This window comes from Salmo salar, chromosome ssa04 (assembly GCF_905237065.1).
Source record: "Salmo salar chromosome ssa04, Ssal_v3.1, whole genome shotgun sequence".
Classification (NCBI taxonomy): domain Eukaryota; kingdom Metazoa; phylum Chordata; class Actinopteri; order Salmoniformes; family Salmonidae; genus Salmo; species Salmo salar.
Window position 1 is genome coordinate 14,081,603 of NC_059445.1, and position 21,752 is coordinate 14,103,354.

The 21,752-nt window shown below is 46.5% G+C and overlaps 1 protein-coding gene across 1 annotated transcript in view; it reads right to left on the bottom strand.

The window, feature by feature from the left end:
• Positions 1–19,926, bottom strand: part of LOC106602344 (hedgehog-interacting protein) — a 47,557-nt gene extending 27,631 nt beyond the window's left edge. The window contains exons 1-4 of the mRNA XM_045716574.1: positions 19,228–19,926; positions 15,348–15,540; positions 9,148–9,292; positions 6,675–6,876 (exon numbers count right to left, since the gene is read on the bottom strand). Of these exons, the coding sequence (XP_045572530.1) occupies positions 6,675–6,876; positions 9,148–9,292; positions 15,348–15,540; positions 19,228–19,500 (813 nt within the window). The 5' untranslated portion in view covers positions 19,501–19,926. The remainder of the gene's footprint in view (positions 1–6,674; positions 6,877–9,147; positions 9,293–15,347; positions 15,541–19,227) is intronic.
• Between the last annotated feature and the right edge of the window lie 1,826 nt (positions 19,927–21,752).

Consider the following 21,752-nt stretch of genomic DNA (forward strand, 5'->3'; position numbering starts at 1 on the left):
TCAGCCCTGTTAAGTACGAGCTAGGCCTACAGTGATCAGACACCGGGGTCCTTTCAATACCGCCGTTAAGATTAAAAAATGTGAACGTTGACGAATAAATAAGAGTTCCTCTCGATGAGAATTTATGAGAACTACTCAATGTAAATTCCGTGTTGCTCAAAATAACAGGATTTATGTGGGGTTGGTAGTGAGTCCAATCAACTGCACATTGACAGTAATGAGTGGGAGATGATTCCAGTTTGCCACAGACAACCATTCCCGTCCCTCAACTTAAAATTATTGACCCATATGTCAGATTTGGGATGCAGTGACCCGAATTCCCCCACATAAACACTGGGAAGGAGCGGGTCAAGACAAGAATTCCAAAAGGAAGGAGCCATTCCTAAAACACAGCAGCGGTAAATGGACTGAAATATTAGCTCTCTCGCTAATGACTGCTCGTCATAACCAGAAGGCATACGGACGGCAGCAGAGCTAACACCAGGTCATAAGAAACAAACACTTGGAAACTAGGGCTGAGTGCCAAATGGCACCCTATTCACTACACAGCACACTACTTTGGCCCAAGCCCTATAGGGAATAGGGTGCCATTTGGGACACAGACCAATTCAATCTTAACTCCTGATTAGGAGAAGAGAAAAAATACCTTGGCAGATGGATCGCTATCAAATGACTGCCAAAGCTGCAGAAGACATATTGTTGACAACGTAAGTAGGCAGCTTTGCAACAAAAGAGCTAATTTGAAGTGTTCGTGTGTTGAGTATTAGTTCCAGTTGAAATATAAACAAAGTGAGGTTTCACTATCTTCCAGCTCTACTGTGTGGGGTTAGTCAGAGGAGAGGTACTGGGTGTACTGCAGTGGAGGCTGGTGGGAGGAGCAATAGGAGGACGGGCTCATTGTAATGGCTGGAATGGAATCAATGGAACGGAGTCAAGTGGGGTTTCTATATGTTTGATCTGTTTGATACCGTTCCATTAATTCCATTCCAGCCAGTACAATGAGCCCATCCTCCTATAGCTCCTCCCACTAGCCTCCTACAGGTCCTCTGACCACCCCCGTTTGTGGTCATGGGAGAACAAAGCCTCGTAGCGGGGGGGGACAATGGCCAGCGATGATGTCATTGTGACACTTCTGTCAGGCCCTCCACAAATCACTTCATCGCCTTGACTTGAAAACAAGCTTCCCTCCTTTTCTCCTTAAACCGCTCTTCTCCTTCTCCCTCCTTTTTTTACAACCACCATCATTCTTCCTTCCAGTGTGGTAGTGGGTTCTGTTGATGCTCCACGAACACCTGCCTCCAGATTCACAGCGTAGGCAGGACTTTATTCTTCGGTTTTTGGCCGTTTTTTTGGTGTCAAGAGCCAGCCGAGGCAGAGTTGGAGTTCTCACCAGAACATCAACAGCATTCCATAGAGCTGTGGAACGGGAGCCGGAGCAGGGAGTGGAGCATAGTGAGTGGCTACCGTTTCCAATCCCGCCAGGCAGCTGCCTTTCTGTTCCATGATGCATGGTTTGGCTCCCTGCATTGTTAGCCCAGCGCCTTTTGATCCTCATTGGCTCTGGCAATCCCCACAAAAATACATTCCACCACGAGGAGAGCTGATTGGAGAAAAACAATGCAGTCCCTTTTACCTCAAAGGCAATCTGAAATGTTCACACTCATTCAGCCCCCCACCTCCCCCTGGTTACTCCAGCACAATGAAACCAGGGAGCCAAGTCAACCCCCCCCCTCACCCCACCCCACCCCACCTGTTAACACACATTAATCCTATGACAAGGTCGGAGCTTAGACCAGAGATCACTCAGTCTCATAACGAAGGGAGAGAGGAGAAAAAACTAAAGAGACCAAACCACCCAGCCCAATCAGATTGGATGCAAAACCACTTTTATAATGGAGGAGGCAGCCAGGCAATTTCCTGTATCACACGACACGTCAGCCAACAGAGTAATGTTTTGGGTCTACGACTCCATCTTGATAAACTACGACTTTCACTGAACTTTCTCATGACGTATTCCAGCGTATGTTCCTCTTCCCATCACATAAATAGGATAATAGTACGATTAACATTGCTGCCCCCCCCCCCTTCAGCTTCAGCGCTTCAGTTCTCAGAGGGAGTCAACAGTAGGAGTAAGAGCTAATTTATCATCCACAGGGCACTTATCTCCGACAGTCTGAGAGGAACCTCTGCTCTCTCTGGCTGAGTTAGCCTGACAGTCTGAGAGGAACCTCTGCTCTCTCTGGCTGAGTTAGCCTGACAGTCTGAGAGGAACCTCTACTCTCTCTGGCTGAGTTAGCCTGACAGTCTGAGAGGAACCTCTACTCTCTCTGGCTGAGTTAGCCCGACAGTCTGAGAGGAACCTCTACTCTCTCTGGCTGAGTTAGCCTGACAGTCTGAGAGGAACCTTTACTCTCTCTGGCTGAGTTAGCCCGACAGTCTGAGAGGAACCTCTACTCTCTCTGGCTGAGTTAGCCCGACAGTCTGAGAGAAACCTCTGCTCTCTCTGGCTGAGTTAGCCTAACAGTCTGAGAGGAACCTCTACTCTCTCTGGCTGAGTTAGCCCGACAGTCTGAGAGGAACCTCTGCTCTCTCTGGCTGAGTTAGCCTGACAGTCTGAGAGGAACCTCTACTCTCTCTGGCTGAGTTAGCCTGACAGTCTGAGAGGAACCTCTACTCTCTCTGGCTGAGTTAGCACAACAGCTGTAGATGCAGTGTGACAGAGCACAAGAACACAGCATGAGATATTTGTCTCACAGTGAATATATTTTATTGCGCGTCCGCGCCCCTAGCCCTGTCACACAGGCTAACACACTTCAATAAGAGTGTTAGGCGAACCCACACTGCTCAAAGCAGATGTCTTCATTCCAAACTGCTTTCGCCCCATTGCCTTTGAGGCTGGCTGATGTAAGCAACCAACAACGGCGTCGCTCTATTTGTACATAGGCATGTGTCACCATGAATGAAATCAAAGCCAGCATGTTGTCAGCCACCGCTGGATACAGGGAGATTAAGTATGAATGTTGGGCTGCGTTCTCTCTCGTTTAACAGCATCTGGAAGTGGTTCCCCGCTTGAAACAAAAAACCCAAAACAAGTTAACTGGCTGAGCACCTCAGTTAACGTGCTGTGATGGCTTTATAGTCAGCATGACACTATCAGGTGTTGGTACTGAGCTGAGACGTGCTGAACCCGCCGTGTGGTACAGTTGATAGTGACGAGTCGTAAAGACAACAGTGCCCTGATCAGGACTGTGCCACACGGTTTCCACCGAGCCGCCTTCACCACATCTGAGCCACAGCCTGGCAGTGGTGGCGCAAGCCTCCGTTTAATCACCAAGCAGCTGGGAAATATAATCAGTCAATCAGTTGTTAGAGATGAGAGTATCTGATCCAATGGGCTTTGAGGATGGTGACTGTGACACCTCCGGGACAGATGGACAGAAACAATGTCAAACAGGGTAAGTTTGAGAGAGGACTCTGTGTGTGGGAGAAGGGGTGACAGGGAATGTCGGAATTAGCAGGCTTCCTACCGGGAAGAGGACGCCAGCAAGTGCGTTACACACACACAATCAAGTAACGACAGGAGGGGAAGGGGAGATTGGGTGTCAGGGAACACCCACGGTGCAATGAAGAGAGAAGGAGAGCCTCCATTGCTCCCTCCCTTCGGCAGCATTGTGTCTGAGCGGGTCATCTTAATTGTCACGGGGGGGAATCGGCCGGGCCGGCAGAAGGAACCACAGAACATTACAATCAAAGCATGTGGTAGCTAGGGGAGTCAGGGCAATGATAAACCCTTATCTTCCCCTCTCAGTGAGTCTCACTCCAGCCCCCCCTTCTCATCTCCCACTTCCCCTGAGGCTCCTGGGTGTTCTATCTGTATAGAGGGAACTATGTCCTGTTGATGCAGTGAGTAAACACCTCAGCCCCCCCTGGTAGCCCCCTCTGGAAGCCCCCCCAGTAGCCCCCCTGGTCCCCTGGTGCTGCGGGCCCCGTGCGGCCAGAGTCTTGTAGCAGCCAACAGCCAACATCACAGAATAGGACTCTGGGGGGCCTACCGGCCGGCCTGCCGGGTCTCAAGCCACTCTCTAATTGTCATAATGATTGTTTTATCCGCTAGCAGTTAGGTTTAATGATGATAAGACAGCAGGAGGGTCGTCCTGGGCTCCCTGTGGGCCTGTTGGCATGTCCATTCGCTGGGGTCCGCTTCACTCCCTGTAATCTCCGCTGTCCTCTTTCTAAGGGAACGGTGGGAGGCATGCGTGATAGATAAACTTCCTGTCCAAAAAGTGTGCCCCCTCCTCCTCCTCTTCCCCATTTCCCTATCTCTGGACACTATCAGTTCACTCTCAAATTCAAAAACTACAGCTATCGCCTTGGATACGGATAAACATCATCAGGGGCCATATGTATTAAGAGTTGCCTTTTATCTCACACAATGACTTTGATTACATGGACAGGGGGAAAGATGATCCCAGATCAGTACTCCTTCTCTGAGACAGCGCTAGATGTAACTGTCTGTGAGCAGGGCTGGGGTCAATTCCATTTCAATTCCAGTCAATTCAGAAAAGAAAAAACGAATTCCAATTCCATTTCCAAATGTTCTTCATTGAAAAGCGTTGAAGAGAATTGTAATGTCAGTGTACTTCCTGAATTTTCTAGAATTTAAATGGAATTGACCCCAAACCTGTCTGTGACACATAGCTAACCGTCAGTGGCAGACGTGGATGTCTCCATGTAAGGTTATGTGGTAAGAGCTGGTAAGAGCTACGATAGCATTAACAAGTCCTAGCAGGTGAGACATTTAAACTGAACCTGAAATTACATGGTAAATGATAGGCCATTTCAAAAGCTTAACAATCCTACACAGCTATAAAGATGATGTTTCCAACTACTGGCACTGGACCTGACGCTGCATGTCTATGGTGCACACACTACTGAGGTTGAAATGATGCCTAGATGGAATACCACTACACCAATTCTCTCCCCGGCTTCCAAGACGATGTCAATGAAAAAAAAGACGACTTCCTATTCAACTGTTGCCCAGAGGCTCGGCCAACACAAAGCTACGGAGGAGTAGGCGGGCGGGCGGGCGGGCGGACGGGCGGTGATGATTGTATTTCTTCTTTATTCGCTCTAGTGGGTGTGCTGCTCCTCTTCTCTCGGAGAAGGTTCCAAACCAAACAGCAGAATAACATATCTTTCAGGGGGGAGGCCAGCCAACCCGAGCCCCATCTCCAGGCCCCTCTCTCCTCTTCTCCTCCCCTGTTCTCTGGAAGTTAGATTTCCATGATGATGGGAGGTCAGAGCAGACCAGACTGAGTGAGTAAATGTCAGATAGGTGCTAATTCTTTTCAGAAGTACCAGACATGCCAATGGTTTCCTGTCTCGGGGAAACTGCAGCGGAGAGGGACGGGTGACGAGTACTTCTCGTGTGTGTGTGTGCACTGTGAACACAGTTCATCTCCTTAGACCCCTCGTTATTAGAACGGTCTCGACAGACACCAGATGTTTCTTTAGCAACCGAGGGTGGAGAGGGAAAGAGAGAGGGCGAGAGAGAGAGAGAGAGAGAGAGAGAGAGAGAGAGAGAGAGAGAGAGAGAGAGAGAGAGAGAGAGAGAGGGAATAGAGAGGGAAAGAGAGAGAGAGAATAGAACGAGAGTGAGAGAGAGAGAGAGAGAGAGAGAGAGAGAGATGGTGCAGACAGGCTTGACCACTAAAATACAGATACAGCTGGTCTTCCACTGTTGTGAGAGGGCCTATTGCTGTGTGAAATCATATCATACGACACCATTTATCAAAATAAAGTATTGGCCAGTGACGTCTTAGTCTGATCGTTTTTCATCTTGTGGGATTGTTCAGCACTAACCTATATGGAAACAGCTTGGTGGGGGAGAGTACAGAGTAACACTTAAAAAGCCATTTATCCACCTTCTACGAATTAGCAGCACATTAGCAATGTTCTCAACGTGTGTGCTAAGCTCATTGAAAGATAACAACGTGTGAATTAGCCGTGTTGGGACAATTAATAAATAACTGATGGTTTTGTTTAATTGTTTAATGAAGTGTTAGACTGGCGAGCAGACTCCGGGGGGGTTAAGTCTGGAAGGAAGGGTCTTGATTGGTCGGAATTATCAGACGAGAGAGGTAGGTCTTAGAAGTAGAAATGTTTGAGGAGTGTCCAAGACTGTGTTCCACTCTCTCTCCCTCTCCTCAATGTTTGAGGAGTGTCCAAGACTGTGTTCCACTCTCTCTCCCTCTCCTCAGTGTTTGAGGAGTGTCCAAGACTGTGTTCCACTCTCTCTCCCTCTCCTCAATGTTTGAGGAGTGTCCAAGACTGTGTTCCACTCTCTCTCCCTCTCCTCAATGTTTGAGGAGTGTCCAAGACTGTGTTCCACTCTCTCTCCCTCTCCTCAGTGTTTGCAACACAGAAATAAAACCACTTAAGTGTGTCTCTCCCTCTGTGTCCGCTCCCTACATTGATAGTTAACCGTTTTGGTGTTAAAACTGGTGTTAAGGTGCGTTTATATTGGGAAGACACGAGGCGACCAAGTACCATCGCTTATATGTGAATTAGAGTTTGGAGCAGTCTTCAGGTGCCCCTATGCGTCCTGGTCAAAAGTAGTGCACTATGTAGGGAATAGGGTGTCATTAGGGATGCGTATTGTGTTCCTCACTGACCTTGAGTCCGGTCTGCACCAGCTTGTGGATGTCCAGGAAAGGCTCTTTCAGCAGCTCCATGTTATGGGTCAGCACCCGGACGAAGCCCTCCTTCTCCAGGACAAAGAGGCGCTGGGATCCGTCCCCACAGTGCACCACGGCTACTGGCTGCCTCAGCCCGCTCAACACCACCTGGGCACAGTAGCAGTTGTGCTTGTGCTTCCTGGGCGGCCGGAGGAGGAACGAAAGGTCAAGGGTCGCCGACGGATAATCCCGTTGAGAGAGGAAAGGAAGGAGGGAGATGGAGAGAAGGAGAAAGAGAGAGAGAGAAGGAGAAAGAGCGAGAGAGAGAGTGAGCGTGAGAGACAGATAGAGAGAGCGAGAGAGAAAGCATGAGAGAGAGAGAGACAGATAGAGGAGAAAGAGAGAGAGAGAGAGAGCGTGAGAGACAGATAGAGAGAGAGAGAGAGAGAGAGAGAGAAAGAGAAAGAGAGAGAGAGAAAGAGAGAAAGAGAAAGAGAAAGAGAGAGAGAGAAAGAGAGAAAGAGAGAGAGAAAGAGAGAAAGAGAGAGAGAGAGAGAGAGAGAGAGAGAGAGAGAGAGAGAGAGAGAGAGAGAAAGAGAGGAAAAACAGAAAATACCCCCCACAATAAACATACACTGATTGAGTTGACTTGACAGTAAATTAATACCAGTGATTTACAAAGTAAGAGTGAAGCAATAGCATGACACGATGGGAAGGGTTGAGTAAGAGTTTAGACACTTCCATAGGCAGTGACTTTGATTCATGTGCATTGGGCACACATACATACATATGTCACTCCACGGGTGAATTTAGTGGAGCAATGGTTAAATGGGGGATGAGGGGTCTCCAGCTGTGCAACAAGTGTTGCGTAAAACCACAGGTCACATTTGATGTGGGAAACAGAACATTCAAACTCCATTATACAACATCGCGACAGCTAGCTAACGCATGAAGGCGGTGACGCTGATTCCTCGCTCCTCACACACTTGTTTCAAGACATTCCCAATCGCCGGGCGGAATTTGCCATTGAGAGCCTGTGTGAAGGATGGATACTCATTGGAGGAAAAAGGGTGTCAGTTCAGTTATCTCGCTGACAGTTTCCTGTCTGCTGCTATGCTGTCATCGTGACGCATGTGTCAAGTTCATACACACAGCAGATGTGCGCCCTCTCTCTCTAGCTCTCTCTTTCACTCCCTGGCTCTCTCTCTCTCTCCCTCACTCTGGCTCTCTATCTCTCTCTCTGCCTCTCTCTCTCACTCCCTGGCTCTCTCTATCGCTCCCTGGCTCTCTCTATCTCTCTCTCTGCCTCTCTCCCTCCCTAGCTCTCGCTATCTCTCTCTCTGCCTCTCTCTCTCCCTTCTTGGGTCTCTCTCTCTCTCTATCTCTCTCTCCGCCTCTCTCTCTCCCTCAGGCCAGTTTTGAAGTGGGAGGTCTGATTAAGACTTACGATGTTAGATGACATCGGTGGTTAAAACCTGGCCCTCTCTCCTTGCTCATCATCTCTTGGCCGGCCCCAGGCGGAAGATGAGAAGGGGAGTCAGCTCAACAAGACTCCCTTTAGATGAGCGGCTGCCAACAGAAGCTCTATATCTCTCCTCGGCCATCCCGGCCATCCATCCTAGAGTTCAGTGCAATTACAATTACAGTGCTCTTTAGCATAGCAAGGGGTCATTACCAGAAATGACTAGAGTAGAACCCCATGAACCCCAGGAATGCAGACAGCACTTAGCTAGACATCATAGACAGACAGCATCAGCATAGTTTCTCTGGTCTGGTATGGTCTGGTCTGTTCCGGCTCGAGATAGCAGGACGGTCAGTTGGTCACGTGTCCAGCAGCAGCGCTCTCAGCTCGCGTCAGGGGGGCTAGAACGGGGCCTGCGTCCCAAATGGCACCCTATTCCCTATATGGTGTACTACTTTTCACCAGGGCCCACAGGACTAGTGCACTACGTAGGGAATAGGGTGCCATTTGGGACGGAGACGGGGAGCTCAGAGGCTCTCTCTCCACTGGAGCAGACAAAAAAAAGGTGAAAGTTTGTCTATGACGTACAGCCGCTAGCTAGCAGTGAGGGAGGGTTGGCCTGCAGGGTAAGCATTTCCATTGTGTGGCCAAAGCCTGGCCCAATGCACCCTGAACAAACGGCAGGCTTTGGTGATGACTGGAGAGATGGGTGACGGGTAAAGTTGGGAGGGGGGGGGGGGTCATCCAGGCTTGGCATTGGCATGTCTCCCATGACCCTGGTTCATAGTACATATCGCCTGGGGCGAGACCGGTGGTGGTGGCCAGTCAAAGTGGCACACTGGATTCAGAGTGTGGAGATGCCACGATACACACTATGGCCTCTCTTTCCTCAACTCACTGAAAGCGTCCTTTTTGGATGGTTAACTCAATATTTAAAAAGCATACCTTAAATGCACTCTTCCTAACGTATACAAATAAAATAGATTTTGAAAGTGAAACATTACAAACCTGTTGATGTCTTCGACTTTCTCATCTCCCAAGTAGTTGGAGTCCTGTCCCCGTGTTTGCTTTCGATGGAAATCTGGGAAGCACAGGCCTCCGTCCCTCCGTCCGTAGTATTGACAGAACTCATCCACATCGGCTTGGAACAGCTCTGAAAAACACCATGGACACAGACAACGGCCCGCAGGCAAAGAAAGACGATTCAAGTCAAGTGACTTCACACCTCGTTCAAACCATGATGCAACATCATCCAACTTACCAGCGAGCTGAAGCTAAATCCCCTCCTAGTTAGTCGCCCTTAATTCATGTTTACCCAGCTTTAGTTCCTTAAGTTTTCAGACAGTTGTTTTTGAGAGTTGTGCTGAATGAGCCAAACCAAATCCTGGCAAGGCCTGGGCTGAACAAGTGAAGAAACGCTGGCCAGACAGGCCAACTGGGTTAGATCCGAGCAGAATGTGAGGAATATGCTGTTCAGACTGTTCCTCAGGTCTTCAACTCTGCAGCAGTGCACCACTGAGGCCCCATCCATCTTTACCTTTATCCTTTGACCCCTGTTGCTATGGCTGTTTGACCCCTGTTGCTATGCCTCGCAGCTCTACCTCACCTGGGTGACTGCTGTGAATACCTAATAGCTTTCCAGATATTTGGAATATTAAGTATAACATAGGCTGAAATTCTCATACAATTAAAGCACTGTTAGGGGCCAGTGCCAAATGGCACCCTATTCCCTTTATAGTGCACTACTTTTGACCAGTGCCTATTTGGGCCGCAGCCTAGATGTTTCGCCCTCCTCAGCCCAGCGGCAGGCATATGGGCACAGCATGTGAAATGTGAGAAACTCTAATTCAAAACTGACCATGTTTAATTAACAGCCCAGTCTTCCAAACACTAACTTTGCACATTTTTAGGAGGGATAGAAATATTCTGTCTGCCTCAAAACCCAAATCAAGAAATGATATTCCCAAATGTTGATTGATTGTGTTCCACTGCTTGCTTGTGCTTTGGGGAAGTTCAAAGCAAAAATGTCCCCATCACACGGTTATTTCCCAAGACCACCTTGATTTCTCTTGGAGCGGCTAGTTGTACTAGAGCTAAAGTTGGTTCAACACCAGGGTCTGGGGCACCCAGTAATCTGGGAATATATCCTCATTAGACACAGCAGCCCCAACCCCGCCTGATTGGCCACCGTCAGAGACCCACAGTCACAACATTATTCCAAGATTCTAGGAACCCCCCCCCCCTTTCTTATTGTGCTAGCAGGGCAAACCACTAACAGGGTGAAAAGAACGCAAGCAAGCAGCGTATCTTAAAACATGCGCGTGACCTAAAAACAACCGTGCCAATATTGTTTCCCTTAACACAACCCTCAGAGGGGCGGAGGAGGAGAGCAAACACAGCAGTGATAAAAACACAAACAGGACTGTCTCTCCTCTCTTTCATCTCGCTCTCCGGACCCCACACATCCCTCCCTCCCTTTCCATCCTGGCCCCTCCACACTGACCACAAGGCTGACCACACTACCACTGGAGGTGATAGGATATCCCACTAAACATCTAAATACAACACGGAGATCAAACACACACTCAGAACACACACACACACACAAACACTCCCAGGCCTATGCCACCCACCTACTTTGTGCCTGCAGTTATCTTAACCATGCTGGTCCCAGGACCTCAGATGCAGAGGGGAGAGACAGAGTGGGGGATGGAGGGAGGGGGAAGGGGTGGGAGACCTCTAGGTTAAAGTGAGACTCAGGCCGTAAAGGGCTTTATGGAGAAATGAGGGCTAAGTACACAGCCTAATGGGGAGCTGGAGAGGGAGTTTCACGGGAGCAGGAGGACATTTAAAGGCACAGTAAAGGCTACCGTTCAGGTTTAATACTGTTGGTCAGCATATTGCATGTGTTGATGCAGAGTACAGTTCTGGAAGGGTTCTGAATTTCATCTTTAGTGATATATACTGTACATGAGCCCAAAAAACGAATGTTTGTCAGTGCTTTATATTTTATATTTAATTAAACATGTTCTTAAGAGGCAATAGTGATTACTACAAATGCAAATTTAAGTTGAACAGAAAACCAACAAATTGTAAAAACAAGTAGCTTAACCCCCCCCACAAAAAAAAATACATAAGGACACAAATCCAGAAGAAAAAACTCTTCAATCCATAGGAGGAGAAACCTCTGTCTGTATCCAGAATGATATGTACTTAGAGGGACATCTAATTTTAGACAATTTATGGTTAACTACTTCCATAAACATGTGGCACCAAGCACTGCATTCTCTCTCCCTCTCTCTCTCTCCCTCCACAATATGTACCAGTTTTATTGTACTGGCCTGGGGGGAAAAAGAGAGAGAGAGAGAGAAAGAAAGAGCGAGAGAGAAAGAGAGAGATAGAGGGAAAAAAAACCTCTGTCCACATCCCAGGCAGTGAGCTAGCGCTATAGTTCTACTTCCATCTGGTTGTCTTCCAAGACAACCTGGGTGGCCACCCAAAGTACTTGACATCTTGATGCACTTCAGCAGCTTTACATATACACAACCTTTGTAGAAAAATAAATGTGTCATTCGTCACCACATATGCTGATCTGCGTAGAGGGGGAGAAAGGGAGGGAAGGATTGATGGGAGGGGGGTGACTGACTCCTTCTCTGGCTCAAGCTCCTGGTATGAAGCTCTGGGTTTAACTCTAAGCTTTCACTGCTGTCTGTCAGCTCACTGGCTGCTGTCTCTCTCTCTCTCCATCTCTCTCTCTCTCTCTCTCCCTCTCTCTCACCACCTCTCTCTGTCCATCTCTCTCCATCCCGCTCTCTCTGTCCATCTCTCTCTATCCCTCTCTCTCTCTGCCGACTACAACAGGTGTTGACCTTACAGTGAAATGCTTACTTACAAGCCCTTAACCAACAATGCAGTTTTAAGAAAAATAAGAGTTGAGAAAAATATTTACTCAATTAACTAAAGTTAAAAAATGAAAGAGCAACGATAAAATAACAATAGCGAGGCTATACACAGGGGGTACCGGTACCGAGTCAATGTGCGGGGGTACAGGTTAGTTGAGGTAATTGAGGTAATATGTACATGGGGGAGGGGGGGGGGTTGATGTTGATAGTGCTGGTGGTGGTGTAGAGCCACCACATGTGTGGTTGAAACTGTTCTCTGTTCAGCAAATCGCGAGCAGATTGAATCTGCCGTGGCGACACAGATAGGAAGAAGAATTGGCTGGGGGCAAGCAGCGGCCGTTTGATCACAAGGAATGTGCACTTCACTGGGAGGCACGGCAGACAGGTAACAGCCCTTCAAAGGCCCTACTTCTGAGGACGGGGAGCTTTCAGGGAGGGCGGCCTATCAAGCAGGTCTCCTATCATCTCACAATACCATCCTATCCAGGAGGAAACGGCGTGTCATGTTATCTCTATGTCATCTCCTCGCTTATTCCACATCGGGAGGAGACTCCCTCCAGGGCTGGCGTTGCCTTGCCTACGCGTACGGGGGAACAGTTCGAGGGCCGAGGCGAGGCCCGGGTCCAGCGAGGCAGCTCTGATTGTGTTTACGTTCCATCGAATTTATCATCAAGGAAAACAAACTGATGGTGTGAGTGCCGTTTTTTTAAACAGGCCGTAGTTTGTGTGTGTCTGAGGCTGTGTGTGAGGAGCTCCCTTGGTGGCGCGAGGTGTCAGAGCCGGTCATGTCTAGACCGTAGCCAGGGTGCTTACAGCTTACACATCCCCAAACAGCACACAGCACCGTCAGCCCCCTGACGTCAGCCAGGGCAGCTCAGGAGGGCTTGCCAAAGAAGGACAGGGCCAGGGAAGGAAAGGGTCATAAAATCAATCATTTTCAGCTCTGGCAGATTGTAGAGGCTTTGTTTAGGGCGTGTGGTTACGTGTGTGTGTATGTGTGTGTGTGCGCGTGCGCATGTGTGTGTACACAATTTATGTCTAAATTCCATAGATTGAGGAAGAGTTTGAGTAAAGAAAAGTAATGTTCCTTAAAACACATCTACAACCAGTCCAAGTGGGACTAAAAATACTGACAATGCTGCCACACTCAGAAATCTATAAAAAAAATCCACAAGTATTTACACATTTGTACAACTCAGCTAGCGCAAGAAAATAAATCCAGTCCACCTGGTGCAACAAAACAACGTTTTGTACTGGGTTGGTTTAACCTGCAGTCTGAGGGAACGAGAGAGAGAGAGAGAGAGAGAGAGAGAGAGAGAGAGAGAGAGCTCCTGATTGCCAGGTCTAAAGTGTATAGTCAGACTAATTAACAAAGTGCTAGGCTGATGGCTGCAGTAGGCAACGTCTGCCAGCCAGGGTGGGTAGACTGAGACGAGGCTCTCCCAGTGTATGGGGGCGTGAGGCAGGCAGGCTCTACCACCAAGTGGAGGTGAGGTCAGATGAGGTAAGCCTACATAAATAAATATTCCTTCTTGAGTCCTTACGCTCCACTGCGTCTTGCATAAGTAAAACCAAGCTACCTATATGTTCAACACTGTCTGCTGACTTTGAATTGGGGACCTTGAGGAGACCTGCTCAGAAATGTAATATTGCCTTATTCAGACATTAGGCTGTATGTAGTGTGTCAGGAAGTCAAAGAGAGAGAGAGAGTGAGTGAGATTGAGGGAGGGAGAGAGTGAGTGAGAATGAGAGAGAGAGAGCGAGCGAGAGAGATTTGTGTTCATATGTGTGCCTCACTCCGCCTATACAGTGCAAGCACTGACTGAGGTAGTGATGGCACTATCATCATCCTTCTCGGTTACCTGGTATATCTTAGTGGTAGGTGTAGTAGAATGGTTACCTGGTATATCTTAGTGGTAGGTGTTGTAGAATGGTTACCTGGTATATCTTAGTGGTAGGTGTAGTAGAATGGTTACCTGGTATATCTTAGTGGTAGGTGTAGTAGAATGGTTACCTGGTATATCTTAGTGGTAGGTGTAGTAGAATGGTTACCTGGTATATCTTAGTGGTAGGTGTAGTAGAATGGTTACCTGGTATATCTTAGTGGTAGGTGTTGTAGAATGGTTACCTGGTATATCTTAGTGGTAGGTGTAGTAGAATGGTTACCTGGTATATCTTAGTGGTAGGTGTAGTAGAATGGTTACCTGGTATATCTTAGTGGTAGGTGTAGTAGAATGGTTACCTGGTATATCTTAGTGGTAGGTGTAGTAGAATGGTTACCTGGTATATCTTAGTGGTAGGTCTGGTAGAATGGTTACCTGGTATATCTTAGTGGTAGGTGTAGTAGAATGGTTACCTGGTATATCTTAGTGGTAGGTGTAGTAGAATGGTTACCTGGTATATCTTAGTGGTAGGTGTAGTAGAATGGTTACCTGGTATATCTTAGTGGTAGGTGTAGTAGAATGGTTACCTGGTATATCTTAGTGGTAGGTGTAGTAGAATGGTTACCTGGTATATCTTAGTGGTAGGTGTAGTAGAATGGTTACCTGGTATATCTTAGTGGTAGGTGTAGTAGAATGGTTACCTGGTATATCTTAGTGGTAGGTCTGGTAGAATGGTTACCTGGTATATCTTAGTGGTAGGTGTAGTAGAATGGTTACCTGGTATATCTTAGTGGTAGGTGTAGTAGAATGGTTACCTGGTATATCTTAGTGGTAGGTGTAGTAGAATGGTTACCTGGTATATCTTAGTGGTAGGTGTAGTAGAATGGTTACCTGGTATATCTTAGTGGTAGGTGTAGTAGAATGGTTACCTGGTATATCTTAGTGGTAGGTGTAGTAGAATGGTTACCTGGTATATCTTAGTGGTAGGTGTTGTAGAATGGTTACCTGGTATATCTTAGTGGTAGGTGCAGTAGAATGGTTACCTGGTATATCTTAGTGGTAGGTGTAGTAGAATGGTTACCTGGTATATCTTAGTGGTAGGTGCAGTAGAATGGTTACCTGGTATATCTTAGTGGTAGGTGCAGTAGAATGGTTACCTGGTATATCTTAGTGGTAGGTGTAGTTGAATGGTTACCTGGTATATCTTAGTGGTAGGTGTAGTAGAATGGTTACCTGGTATATCTTAGTGGTAGGTGTAGTAGAATGGTTACCTGGTATATCTTAGTGGTAGGTGTAGTAGAATGGTTACCTGGTATATCTTAGTGGTAGGTGTAGTAGAATGGTTACCTGGTATATCTTAGTGGTAGGTGTAGTAGAATGGTTACCTGGTATATCTTAGTGGTAGGTGTAGTAGAATGGTTACCTGGTATGTGTCCGCGGCAGGTATAGTAGAATTCTCGACAGTAGTCCTGGCAGAGGCGTGGCAGGTGGGGCTCCCTGAGGGGGACCTTGTCCGACTCAGGGGAGTGGAACAGCACTTGGGCGTTGGGCGAACAGTGTGCACACTTAATCTCCTCCAGGAGACGGCTGCACTCCGTGTTATTGGTGGAGAAGATCTAGGGGGAGGGACCACACGCAACAAGGAACAATGACTGATTAAAATACGGACTTAGTGAGCATTAATGTTTTACACCTCAACATGGCTTGTAATTTGCTGGCATGTCAGCGATATTGTATAATTAAGCAATAAGGGTGCTGTATATGGCCAATATACCACGGCTAAGGGCTGTTCTTAAGCACGAACCAACGCAGAGTGCCTGGATACAGCCCTTCGCCATGGTATACTGGCCATATACCACAAACCCCTGAGGTGCGTTGTTGCTATCATAATCTGGTTACCAACTTAATCAGACGAGTAAAAATAAATATTTTGTCATACGCGTGGTATACAGTCTGATATACCACGGCTTTCAGCCAATCAGCATTCAGGGCTCGAACCACCCAGTTTATAATAAACATTATTGTAAGACATTAGCATGGAGATGATATAACCTAACTTTAATTATCCACCGCTGCAGTTTTATTGATGGTACACTGAAAAAATATTCTCCAGAGAAACTAAGCCCACACCAAAATTAGACTTGATTACCTTTTAATGTCACTTTTTAAACCCAGAATACGCGGCACTTTCTGAGAAAAAGATTCTCTCCCTCACGACTTGTTTACCTAAGTGTACAAACAGTTAAGTTGAAATTACATTTCATATGTCAGGGCGGCTGGGGCCAAAATGGATGGAGCCGAATTAGAGGGTTTGAAGCGTTACTTAGGTCGCTAAACAAAAGTAAACAAGAGATTTAGACCCCAGAAATTAGCAGGGATTATTTACGTAGCAAATTAGGTGTAATAAAACACAACGTAATCTGTCCTGCATCCAGACATGTGTGCTGCTTAGGCAGCAGGCGGGCTGGTAGTGCTTTGCACTGTGTGAGGTCCGTCCGTGTGTAAACACCAATTTAGAGATAGACAGGCACATCATTCCCGCACTGGTATCAACAAATTAGCAGTCTGTCCTAGTCAATTAGGCCTACAGACCTGGGTCCAACATATGGACACCTCCCCCTCTCCCTCTCTAACTCTCTCTCTCTCTCTCTCTCTCTCTGTCTCTCTGTCTCTCTCTCTCAGTTCAACAATAACCTGACTAGGTCTGGAAGAGAAAGCTGCTTCTTAACGATAAAGCCACCCTGCGGTCGTGTTCGAGACCGTTTTGTGACCACAGGCCCTTTGGTTGTTTTATAGCCCCTCAGGACCACGACTAGAGATGGCCAAAGAATGTTTGTTCTACTCCTCTTACCGGGACAGTGTAAAACACGGGTGATTAGGACTTGCCAGAAGCACACACAGAGGTTGATAAACCCGGCTATAAACAAGCAATAAATATACTCATAAATATACTCATACTAATACCATACTAATAAAGAGTGCAGAGCAGCTAAAAGCCGTTAGCCTTTAGAAGTGTTGACATGTCAGCATTAGGCAGGGTAGGCTTAGACGGGGCTAAAACCTGGTTGTCCATGTTTGTGTGTTTTACTTACTCTCGGTCTCTGTAACTGTAGTGGTCAGGTGTGGCTCTGTTGGTAAGACATTGACGCCAACAACGGCAGGGACGTGGGTTTAATCCCTGCAGTATACAGATACTAAAACATATGCACTCACTGTATTTTAAGTCATTTTGGATAACAGTGTCTGCTAAGTGGTACAGTATATGTTACTATACTATTACTACTACTAACCCCTCCAAATCCATGTGAGTACTACCGCCGTGGGCATTCCTAACCCCCCGCCTTCCTACTCTAAATTGCCCATTGATTCGGCGTGCCATGGGCTGGCACAGTCCATGGAGAGGAGCATTTGTGGGCTCTCAGCCATACCCTGTGCCCATATGTTGCTGGGATGGGCTCCAATGTTGCCATCACCACAAACCAGAACAAGAGGACCTTTGTTTGTTGTGTTTAGCAGCAAAATTTCACCACTGACTCGCTACTCAAAAGCAGAGAAAGATAAATTCTCAGTCAGTAGGCTCGATCCCGGTCTGTACAAGCACTATTATAGCATTACTGGGGGAACAGAAATGCAAGGGACACAAGTCTCCGAAGGTAAACAACCGACCCACACACACGCACAACATCCATCTGTGTGACACACCTTGGCATGTGGGGGGAAATGTGTCGTAACACATCAATAACACAAGATTGCCAGTTCACATGGACAGCCCAAATGCAAAATGAATTTCCATAAGCTCCTTTATGCTGGTCGTTGTCCTCCTCACAGAGACTTGATCAAAAAGCCAACGTGTAAGTAGCTCACTGTAGAGGAGCAGCTGTTACAGGAGGACTCATTTCTTTGATAGGATCTGCACAATGGCTTTTGTCAGTGAAATTGCCGGAACAAACATATCAATGCACAAAGGTCACACTTGAAAACATTTGCTTGTCATTCAATCTTAGACAAGCCTCATAAGGTCTCACCATCAGGAATCACAGGGAGAAAGAGAGAGAGAGAGAGAGAGAGAGAGAGAGAGAGAGACCACCACACATAGCCCCTATAGAGAAAAGAGGCTGTGCTGTAGGCAACACTAAGACTGGTGTTAAAAATCTTAAACAAAACACTTGCCCTTTGGGAATAGGTGTAAGTTAGTGAGGGGTGGGTGTGAGAGGGGGGAGTGAAGGACAAATAATACCCTCTCAGCAGCCTTAACACTTGGACAGAGTCAGGGACTGGGGGGGGGAGAGTGATGTTCTCCAGCATCACCCATTAGTGAAACTAACAAACACAATGGTGGTGTTGTTATTCTTTTGCCATAAGCAAAAAGAGCTCTGTGTGTGGGCAGCGTAGTAGGGAGAAGTCGAGGTTATTTTTGTTCCGTTCAGGGTTTTTCCTCCTATTTGCATGACTTGAGCAAATTAAATGATGCAATATGGCTTTTTTGTCACAACACAAAGTGAGATACCACCCAGCCGGATATGTCGATTCGTTGGGAGCGGTTTACATGAGAATATGGCGAATTCTACCGTGAACTCCACGTAGCCTATGAAGACTGTGTTAAAGATTTATCCATGCAGTTAAACATGACGATAATCATTTGTCTATAATGGGCATCTGCTTAGGCAATGTACAGTAAACGCGCACATTCTGTGCAGGAACTGATTGGAAATAAGAAAAACATAATAACATGCAACATTGTTGCAAAATACATTCTAAGTGCGCTGACAAACATGCCACACGTGCGCATAACTGCGGTGTGTGACGCAAAAGAATAACTTAGTAGAATTTAACGATAGTCAACGGTGCTGACTCACTTGGACTGAGCGCGTGTGGGGTTATTTTGTAACGCGGGGATGAACGTAAAAGGTTATAACATAACCATGGTAACACCGTAACGCCTCGGACACGCTCGAGACCAACAATCAGGAGGCTTATATCATTTCACCACTTTTAAACAACATAGTTAGCTGATAAATCATGTTCATTTGTTTTTACAGTTTTATGGATTTTCTACATATTTAATGTGACTGATAAAGAAACCTCAAAAACAGCCTGGAGTAGCAGGACAACGCCAGAATTTGTAAGTAGGCTACGGTTGAATTTTCCCCTCACAGTCCCAACCTCCCTCATATATCGTTAATTCTACTACTGTCAACAACAAGTCGAAAAGACACACAACGCAGTAAATACATTCCCCGGGGCGTTTGGCATTAGCCTACAGACAGCTCTCACAATGAAAGAATGCAACGAGCCCAACATACCCTGGCATCACGCCGGTGGACTATCTGATAAGCAGCACGCCTGGTTGGGCAGCATGACACACGAGGGTACAACCTGTGACAAACTTCCCCGCTGCTTGCACCGCTGTCCACTGACAGTTTTCTTTCCCTCTTCTTCAGTCGCTTGGGCATGCTCCCGTCGTAACATCTCCTTCTCCTCGGGCTTATTTCCCCCTTCTCGCCAAATTTCGAATCCCCACATTCCCAAACGTTGACTGCAATAGCCAACACGAGTACAAATTTCAAATGCCTCATATTGAAAAAACGTTGGAACCAAAAGATATGAGAGCAATCACTGTGGAAAGCAACGGTCCAAACCTACAAAATACTCTATTCTCTATATTTATATATGCTGTATCACAGGTAAACGATTATAATAGTTGAGTTTAATAAAGGTATACGCATAAAGTAATCAGAATTAAATATTTGCTAAAGAAAAAATTGTTATTTAAAATAAATTAATGGTAGTGCTGGTTATGATGGCATACCCCAGAAATACACATTTTTCTCTCGTAAAGAAAACAAAGCAAATAATAAGCAAACTCTGAGAATTGCAGTAAGCTTAATTTGTGTCCTTCCTTCTGTTTTAAAATCCGTTTCAGCACAGTGCATTGGGTCAAAAAAGTAAGCACAAAATTGTCTCTCACGAGATCCTCAGAGCGCTCACATGTTTCCCCTTGCTCTTTCCTCCTTCTTTTTAACCAGCGCGCGAGAAGAGGAGCGAGCACAGTGACGTAAGACAGCACGAGAGCGCGCACTTGGCTGTACACTACTGTGGAACGGAACGATGAATACCTGGCTGTCAGCACTGGACGGGCTGTCGTCAGTGATAGCCTACAGAAGAATTGATGAGGTGAGATTGAGAAGTCAAGTGCACTTGAGAATACATTCTAGAAGTGATTCTTTCTAGGATTGTAAAGTCTATTACATATGTCGTTTCATGTGTATTCTGCATCCCCTATCTATAGCACTTACTTGATTATATATTTTGGGAATGGGATCTACATAATGGCAAGCATTAGCCAACACTAGGTTACACATCTTAATGTTAAAGTAAACACATCAATCCCCCCACCAATTCTCTGAAACATTAACATACACTATTTGTATTTGTATTTATTATAGATCCCTCTTTCTGGGGTCCAGCAAAATTAAGGCAGTTTATACAATAAAAAAAATGACAATACATTCACAGATTTCACAACACACTGTGTGCCCTCAGGCCCCTACTCCACCACTACCACCTATCTACAGTACAAAATCCATGTGTATGTGTGTGTGTGTGTGTGTGTGTGTGTGTGTGTGTGTGTGTGTGTGTGTGTGTGTGTGTGTGTGTGTGTGTGTGTGTGTGTGTGTGTGTGTGTGTGTGTGTGTGTGTATGCATATGTTTGTGTTGCATCACAGTCCCCGCTGTTCCATAAGGTGTATTTTTATCTGTTTTTTAAGTCTGATTTTACTGCTTGCATTCATTTCTTGATGTGGAATAGAGTTCCATGTAGTCATGGCTCTGTGTAGTACTGTGCACCTCCCATAGTCTGTTCTGGACTCTGGGACTGTGAAGAGACCTCTTGTGGCATGTCTTGTGGGGTATGCATGGGTGTCCGAGCTGTGCACCAGTAGTTCAAACAGACAGCTCTGTGCATTCAACATGTCAATACCTCACATAAATACAAATAGTGATGAAGTCAATCTCTCCTCCACGTTGAGCCAAGAGAGATTGACATGCATATTATTAATATTACCACTCCAAGGGCCAGCCGTGCTGGCCTGTTCTGAACCAATTGCAATTTTCCTAAGTCCCTTTTTGTGGCACCTGACCACACGACTGAACAGTAGTCCAGGTGTGACAAAACTAGAGCCTGTGGGACCTGCCTTGTTGACAGTGCTGCCAAGAAGGTAGAGCAGCGCCTTATCATAGACATACTTCTCCCCATCTTAGCTACTGTTGTATCAACATGTTCTGACCATGACAGTTTATAATCCAGGGTAACTCCAAGCAGTTTAGTCACCTCAATTTACTCAATTTTCACATTATGTATTACAAGATTTAGCTGAGGTTTAGGGTTTAGTGAATGATTTGTCCCAAATACAATGCTTTTATTTTTAGAAATATTTAGGACTAACTTATTCCTTGCCACCCACTCTGAAACTAACTGCAACTCTTTGTTAAGTGTTGCAGTCATTTCAGTGGCTGTAGTAGCTGACATGTATAGTGTTGAGTCATCCGCATACATAGACACACTGCCTTCACTCAAAGCCAGTGGCATGTCGTTAGTAAAGATTGAAAAAAGTAATGGGCCTAGACAGGTGCCCTGGGGAATTCTTGATTCTACCTGGATTATGTTGGAGAGGCTTCCATTAAAGAACACCCTCTGTGTCCTTTTAGACAGGTAACTCTTTATCCATAAAATAGCAGGGGGTGTAAAGCCATTGTAACCGATGTGAAATGGCTAGCTAGTTAGCGGGGTGCGCGCTAATAGCGTTTCAATCGGTGACGTCACTCGCTC